General features: G+C 42.5%; 1 protein-coding gene across 1 annotated transcript; it reads left to right on the forward strand.

The window, feature by feature from the left end:
• The first annotated feature begins 633 nt into the window (after positions 1-633).
• Positions 634-6,771, forward strand: EIF5 (eukaryotic translation initiation factor 5). The gene is made up of 11 exons (XM_009891059.1): positions 634-969; positions 1,517-1,796; positions 2,063-2,144; positions 2,369-2,541; positions 2,873-2,984; positions 3,683-3,822; positions 4,337-4,495; positions 4,675-4,836; positions 5,112-5,276; positions 5,535-5,669; positions 6,371-6,771. Exons 2-11 carry the CDS (start codon positions 1,725-1,727, stop codon positions 6,461-6,463), a joined length of 1,293 nt encoding a protein of 430 aa, XP_009889361.1. The 5' UTR covers positions 634-969; positions 1,517-1,724; the 3' UTR covers positions 6,464-6,771.
• The last annotated feature ends 1,636 nt before the right edge of the window (positions 6,772-8,407 follow it).

Below are 8,407 nucleotides of genomic sequence, written 5' to 3' on the forward strand. Positions count from 1 at the left end.
CCCCCATCTTTTCCAGGGCTGACTCAGTGCTTAATTGCTGCATTTATGACTCATCACAAGCCCGAGCGGGGCGGGGAAACGGTGCTTTGAAGCAGGCAGTCTGTCGGCCTTCCCGCTTTTTCCTCTGTTCATAGCATATGGGGGGGATGGTGTGGTGCTTGGGCTGAGGTGTCCTAGGGACCGGGAGAGGGAGCTTTAGTCTACAGCAGACAAAAGCTGTAATCTGGAACGGGGGGGAAACCGCATGTTCTGTCTGAGAGCTTCTGCTCGGTCACCGAGATCCCTGCTTCCTCAGTGCTTCTGCAAGCACGTGGTCAGGTCACATGGTGGCTCTTTTTAGATATCTTGGGGAAGGAAACCTCGTGCTTGAAACAAAGTCCGCGGTGCAATTCTTTGCTGAGGAAGGGCAGAGCTGCATCTGGGCTAATGTGGAATATGAGGCACATACAGATCTGTTCGTTGCTTCTGTAAAGAATTTGTAAACTCGAGCGGAGGGATTCAAACCGTGTGGAACCCATAGACGTGCTCTTATGTGTAAATACTAAGAAGGTTATTTTAATGTGTCAACGCTTCTGTCATTAATGATAACAACATGATGACGTGTCAGAATAGCCGTGCTGTAGTCAGGGTTGCCTGTGTAGTCAACCAGTTGTGGCTTAAGTACTCTTAGATCTGATTATAGAGACACATGTTAATTTAAATATGTAAATACTGCTTAAGGCAACTTTAATAATAGGATTCATCCTCCTTCCCCCCCTTCCCCTAAGAAAAAAAAAAAACAACTGGAAAAGCTGCTGCACTGCTCTGTACCTCTGCATTGCTAGGCTTTCTACAGTGAAGCAACTTATGTCAGACTTTATCAGGCTTATTGTTAAGTCAAAACTCAACAGAAGCTGCTATGAGAATCCATAAGTGAGAGGGAGAATTACCTAATTTTCAACTCTTTTCCACTCCGATCCAAAAAAACTGGTAAGCCATGTAAAAATTATGTTGGGCTACAGATTGCTGCTGCTTCATCTTACTGATATTTCTCAACATTCTGACAGACTTCAGTTAATGTCATAGGTTCATGCTATGATGTGGAATTTGAAAGTGTTTTCCAGATCTTTCTCTTGATTTCCTCTATCCTGCAGCCTCAAACATGTATCACATGACACTCTTGGTGCAAGAGCCGTTGGTCTCCATTATAAATCAAACGGTGTTTGTTTCCCTTCCTTGTTGATTGCGGCACTCCTTTAGGAGTTAAATGTACAGAAAATAGTCTTAAGGTGTTGAATGTTTTTTTGGGTAGTAAGGGAAGAGGGTGGAAAGCTCTGGTGTAGTTGAGAAGACATCACTTAGTAAAACTCAAGGCTATTGTTTTCAGTCCACGAGTTGAAGAAAACCATAGCATAAAGAAGATTTTTTTTTTTGTCTTTCCATGCTAAATATAGTTTCTTACATAGTTCTGTAGCAAAATCCAATTGCTGCACGTTAAGATAAACCTCATTTATCTTTTGTTTATTAACACTTGCAGAGCTGTTGCGCAGCCACTGGTACCTGTATTGGGGAAACATAGCATACAAGCAAGAACCTTACAGCCTCAGTGGCGAAAATTTTTTCATGTCAGAGACCGAGAACTCTTGCAGTCGTTTATGTCATCCCGTCTTCTCCAGACAGAAGATACCAAAAAACTGCAATCAAAGATCTCTTCATCTTATTGATAAAGCTACTAATAAGGCAAAATGTCTGTCAACGTCAACCGCAGTGTTTCAGATCAGTTCTATCGCTACAAAATGCCCCGTCTGATTGCCAAGGTAACTTGCTGTCAGTGGTAAGTAGGTAGTGTTTCACCCCACTTGCTTTCTTGATAGAGGAGGAAGAGAGGTGCAAGGTAATGATAATGTTTAGCCAGTCAGAGGGCGAAGAGGGTGTCTGCTCCTTTCTGTTCAGAGTAAATGCACATTTGCTTTTCTAAGAATACACACTTGAAAGCAGAACTTTGATGTAGCAAAATAGGGACTACACACTGGGTTTGGCTGTTGCAGTTGCTTAATCTTAAAGCACTTTTTTTTTTCTTTAGGTGGAGGGCAAAGGAAATGGAATAAAGACGGTTATAGTCAACATGGTTGACGTTGCAAAGGCGCTTAATCGGCCTCCAACGTGTAAGTAGTCTGGAGAGAGCACTTTTTGTTGGCTTTTTTGTTTGAAGTGGTAGTATTAAGTAGCTAAAAAAGCATTAATACCATTATTTCAAGATTTGTAAGAAAGAAATGTGATTATCTCAAGATGAAATAATGAACAGAAACAAGCAATGGCATATTTGCTTGCTGTTAAAAATCACAGTGAAGGCACAAGGACAGTGGTGGTTATCATGCTTTCCTTACAGATCCTACCAAATTTTTTGGTTGTGAGCTGGGAGCACAGACCCAGTTTGATGTTAAGAATGACCGTTACATTGTCAATGGATCTCATGAGGCGAATAAGCTGCAAGACATGTTGGATGGATTCATTAAAAAATTTGTTCTCTGTCCTGAGTGTGAGAATCCTGAAACTGATCTGGTGAGTGCTCTCTGTCTATATTAATGGTAGCACTATGGAAACACTTCATGAGATGTTTGTGGAAGTGGTGCAAAGTTAACAGGTGACTTGAGTATCTGTGAAGAGAAAATGTAGCGTGCGCCCACCCCACTCCCCTTTGGGAGGGTTTTGCATTTATAACAGCTCAAAACTTCTGAGCTAAACTAGTTCTAAACTTGCTCTGTTGAGTGTGATATGAAGTATTTAAACCTCTGGTTTAATCCTGTGGAGATGATGATGTAAACATCAGGTTTAGGCTTTAATGCATAATTGATCTGTTAGTGTGCTAACTGGAGGTTGTTCTTTTTTACAGCATGTCAATCCTAAGAAACAAACTATAGGTAACTCTTGCAAAGCCTGTGGCTATCGAGGCATGCTTGACACAAACCATAAACTCTGCACGTTCATTCTCAAAAACCCACCTGGTAAGCGTGTTTCCTTATTTGGTAAAGGGAACTTTTTCAGTGTGGGTGCTGTTAATGAAGTAGAAAAACAAATAGCTCACATCTAATTAAAGTGTAAAAAAGGCTCCAGCATACTCCTAGAGTATGCTTGTGGGTGAGGATGAGGTAGCTGTGTTCATAGTTCCAATATGAGCAGGCTCTGCCCTTTTGACCTTATATGCTTCCAAAGTAGAAGTGTTTGTGAAGAGTTGGATTTGTCTATGCAGGAGAAAGCTTGTTAGGAGGAGAGCTAGTCAGCTGGAGCTCACTGCATTTTTGCCTTTTAAGTCTGTGAAGTAACAGCAGCATAGTAAATGCGAACTGTAACATACTTGTTCTGTGCAAGCAACACTCTGTGGTAAGCATCTAGTTGCTTGCTGCAATTTAAGCTTGCTAGAATAGAAAAGTCTAACCTATTCCAGGGGTCTCTGCTTCATGAGGTCACCTGTTATATAGACTTGGACAACCTTATGTTCTGGTGAGAAACAAGACTTTCACTGGAGCCAGAGCTTTCGCCAGCAGATGTAAATCTGTCCTGCATGTATCTGGGTATGGGTGCTATACATAACGTGCTGCCAATAGGATCATCCAAACCCACTTGGGGATTTGGCAGAGGTACTGTAGTGCAGGGACCTAGCTTTCTCTAGTTCATACAATAAAACATTAAAATTCCCTTGCAGAAAGTGGTGACACTGGTACAGGGAAGAAAGAAAAGGACAAGAAGAACAGAAAAGGCAAAGACAAAGAGAATGGTTCTGTGTCCAGCAATGAGACACTTCCACCCCCACCACCAGAGGAGATTACTCCTCCACAGGTTGTGGTAAGTAGAAGGGAAAGTGGGGAGATGAGGGTGCATGGTGTCTTGCTCTGATTTAAAACTTCCAAATCGCTGGTATTTCTTGCAAGTCACTGTTGGCACCAAAAGTTCTTACTTCATCAAGAACTTCACTGTTGGAATAGAAGTATTTCTATGTCTCCTTTATAGCGGCTTTATCAACTCTTCTGTAACAGCACATGTGCTCCTTGCTAAGTGAAAGCTGCACACTCCATTCCAGGGACCTGGATTGTAAAGGGTGTATCATGATTGTAGTAAACTGTACTTCCAGTAACCCTACAGCTGGCTCTAAGCTCAAGTCTAGCTTCCACTGCTTCTTTCCTACATCTGCCCTTTCTCCATCATCTTTGACTTCCAAGTCATAGTGTAACCCTGTCTTTAGGGAAAGCTCAAAAGTACCTGTTACAAAAAATGCTTTCAAATCTGTATCTAGAAACAACAGTCACTTATTGCTAAGCTTGTAGTAACATCGTATGAAACTGTTGGTTTGGTTTTTGAGGAGGAGGATGATGATGATGACTGGGGTGAAGACACAACAGAAGAAGCCCAGAGGCGCAGAATGGATGAAATCAGTGACCATGCAAAGAACCTCACGCTTAGTGAAGACCTGGAAAGAACAGTGGAGGAGAGAGTCAACATACTATTTGATTTTGTGAAGGTGAATATTTTCTGGTGGTTAGCTTGGGTAACTGCTCTGCTGTAGTTGTATAAAATGTTGTAAGGAGACTAAGCGCAAGCTGCTTGAGCCTTCTACCAGTGGTGGGCAAGGAAGCAACGCAGTAGAGCATCAATCCAGACCTCAGTAGATTGAAAATGTTTTTGTCATTGTCTTTGTAGAAAAAGAAGGAAGAAGGTGTCATTGATACTTCTGACAAAGACATTGTAGCAGAAGCAGAGAGACTGGATGTAAAGGCCATGGGCCCACTGGTTCTCACTGAAGTCCTTTTCGACGAAAAGATTCGTGAACAGATAAGGAAATACAGGCGTCACTTCCTTCGTGTAAGCAGTCTTCTCTGCGTCCAGTATAACAACTCCTGGGTTGTCTTTTTGTAGCAACTACTTGACTCAGTTCTGGATTGCTTGATACTGTGGGGAAGAACGCTTTTTGTAGTTTTGGGGGTTTTAAACCACTACTTTTTAGCTAGGGAAAATGCTGGGGGAGGGGTAGTATGAGTTGCTGTTAACATCTTATTTTGTTGAGAGCAGAAGCAACAGCTCTATCTGGAAAGGAAACAAAGCTAATTTGGTTGCCTTTGCTTTCATCCCAACTCTAGTTCTGCCACAACAACAAGAAAGCTCAGAGGTACCTTCTCCATGGCTTTGAGTGTGTGGTAGCCATGCATCAGTCTCAGCTTATTTCTAAGATACCACATATTTTGAAGGAAATGTATGATGCAGATCTTCTGGAAGAAGAAGTCATCCTTGGCTGGGCAGAAAAGGTAAGGGGTAGTATTTCACATACCATTGCAGTGAAGTACCTGTATGTAGTATGCTGCATCTGACTTCTGGTCTGGTGTAGCTTGTGCAGATGGCTTTAAACAACTAATCTGAGATAAGGTGCTGTCTGAGAGAAACCTGCTGTTCAAGGCAGTGGGTGAGGTTAAGAGTTCGAAGTTAAGCTCTTGGTGTATTTGAGGTATGATCTGATGTAAACTCCTTCATTGTTCAAGCAAAATCTGTGTACTTCTGTCTTTCAGGCCTCAAAGAAATATGTTTCAAAGGAGCTTGCCAAAGAAATCCGTGTCAAAGCAGAACCATTTATTAAATGGCTAAAGGAAGCTGAAGAAGAATCTTCCGGTAATGAAGAAGAGGATGAAGATGAAAACATAGAGGTAGGAAAGGCTCACTTAACTGCAAACAACTCCAAGGCTGCGCTGTTCCTGGATCCTTGCATCTTGTATTTTGTCTTGGTGTGCTCTAAAATAGCAGTACTGGGTGCATTTTTTATAGCCAGACACTGTCATTGTGGAACGGTACAAATGCTCTCTTGCATTGTAGTAGGTCATATAGTGGAAGGGTGACGAGATATTGTGCATAAAGCCTTGTGTTTTAGAGTAGTTAGTGGATATATGTTTGTTAGAAAAGATGATTAAAGAGCAAATGACTCGTTTTCCCCCCAGTTTAGGCCTTGGTAAAATCTGATAGGCAGTCAGCTGGAGTGTGTAGCTGGGATTTTTTTGCATGTGGGCTGTTTGTTTGTTCTCCTCCCAGTAGTACATACTCTTGTTCCTGGATACAAGATTCTGCTTCCTACAGACATGCAGGCACACCTCTGCCTTCTAAAGACAGGTGATAAGGTATAGTTGTAGTTTCAGCATGCCTGAGTTCAGGTTTCCTTTACAATATTAATTGTTGTACCAGGAGGTGCTGTGCAGTGCAGTTGAGAACATGAGGTGGTGTGCAGAGCAGTTTGTGGCCATAGACAGGAGGGCTGTTGAGCGGGCAGGTGTTGCAGCGCCCAATGTTAAGATTATTGTTGTAATTAATGATGGTGGTAGGTGCTGTAGTAAAAGCAAGTGTTTTGTCCCCACAGGTGGTGTACTCTACAACTGCCAGTGTACCTAAAGTTGAAACTGTGAAGCCTGCAAGCAACAAAGATGACGATATTGATATTGATGCCATTTAAAGTGACGCAACATAGCTTCCAGCATAATAATGCAAAACTTCTCTGCATTTTCTGCCAGAAGTGTGACTTCTATGTGCACAAGCTGAAATGGCTTAACATCCTGCTACTCTTTGTACTCTAAAATGTATCTTTTTACTGTGACTGGTCTTGTGTAACTAAGCCTAATACCATGGAGTCAGCACGTCGGTGAACTGATCTAGTTTGCAACTGGCATGTTCTATTTTGTTTTTCTAACTTGTGTTGGACACGTACTTGGAGCACATTTATACAGTTGTGGAAATAAAGGATTTGGTTTTGGTCAATCTTCACTTGTGATTCTGACTTCCCTTATTACTTTTGGAAAAAGTAAGTATCTACACAACTTGGTGAAATGGGCAAACTTTGAGACAAAAATTAGAGAAGTCTCTTGAATGAGACCAAAAAAAAAAAAAGCCTCAGGGTAGAGGCTGTTGCAACAGTGGACATTTGAAACCTGGGCATGAAGCAGGTGTTGGGTAATCTACAGCATACAGATGCCAGCTTCTTAAAACAGAAGGCAACTGTCTGGACTCTGATCCTTGGCTTTTCAGGCTTTTTTTTTTTTTTTTTTTTTTAAACAAGAACTTCCACAGGCGTTCACTACATACGTTCCTTTTGGTCTTTTTCCTGACCTTTTCAACAGCTCCATTAAATACAGTTTCTGTGCTGACTAGAGCTGAGGGACACGGTACCTCTATAGTTAGCATGTGTTGCCGCTGAACAGCTGGCTGTGGCCACACACTGCTCTGCATACGGTGTCACCAAGGCGGAGGAGATGGGCACCCTACTCCTGTCTGGGACTGGGGAGGGAAGAGATCTGTTGCCTTGAGCGTGGGAGCCCCTGAAGTTGATCTGTGTGCCTCCGGAACCAAGTCTTGTAGATCTTAAATGCCAATGTGGAGGTACCTGATTCCTGAAGAAACAAACAGAAGCTTGGCCCATCTAAACTGGCAAACTGGTGTGACATGGTGAGCAACAGGCTTTGGCATAGGAGTGGGGGTCACTGCAGGCGTTTTGAGGAGGGTTTTCTTGTTGCTGTTAACAGCCTTTTGCTCTGGAAAACCGAGAGTGGTAACAGAGTGACTGTGGGTTTCTTCATTGTTGTGAGGTTTGGTATTTTCAGACTTTACAAGGGCGCATGTAGCAATAAGACAAGGGGGAATGGCTTTAAACTTGGAAGAAGGTAGATCTAGATTAGATATTGGGAAGAAATTTTTCACTTTGTTCCAGTGCTTACCACCCTCGGGTTGCCCAGAGTTGTGGATGCCCCATCCCTGGAGGTGTTCAAGGCCAGGCTGGATGGGGCTTTGAGCAGCCTGGTCTAGGGGGAGGTGTCCCTGCCCCTTGCAGAGGGGTTGGAACTCAACGATCTTCAAGGTCCCTTCCAACCTAAACCATTTTATGATTACAAGTCTCGAGAGATGGACGCCCCAGTGCATGTCAACCTTATTTTCCTATCAAATTGTTCTAGCAGCCTTTATGCCTGGACAAAGAGGAAGACTCTGTCTGCTGGTTACAATAGTAGTGACTTGAGCTGCAGGTTGTCACCTCCAAAACAGTGGGGAGTAGGTTTGTGAACTTAATGTTGGGTTGCGGGTGGTCCTGGCATCAAATTGTCACTTGGCAGTAGCAGATGTGGCAAACAGTGTTAGAAAGATGGGGTGAAGCCATGAAGCATTTTAAAGTGTTCTTTTATTTTTGATGGGTGTTTATTGTAGTACAAAACCATGGTTTTTAATTTAAATACAGGTTTATTCCTGGTTTCTTTTTCTCTAAAAGAAAATTTGTTCTTTCTGTTTAAACTGAGTTTGTGGCTCAAAAGTAACTGTCAATTGTTATGCTGGTTGGGAACCTGGAAGATGAATTGTTAATCCCCATGTAACCTCTACAGAAGGTACCTCCTCTTGATGTAACAGTTGTGAGCAC

Source organism: Charadrius vociferus, unplaced genomic scaffold, assembly GCF_000708025.1.
Source record: "Charadrius vociferus isolate BGI_N301 unplaced genomic scaffold, ASM70802v2 scaffold228, whole genome shotgun sequence".
Classification (NCBI taxonomy): Eukaryota; Metazoa; Chordata; class Aves; order Charadriiformes; family Charadriidae; genus Charadrius; species Charadrius vociferus.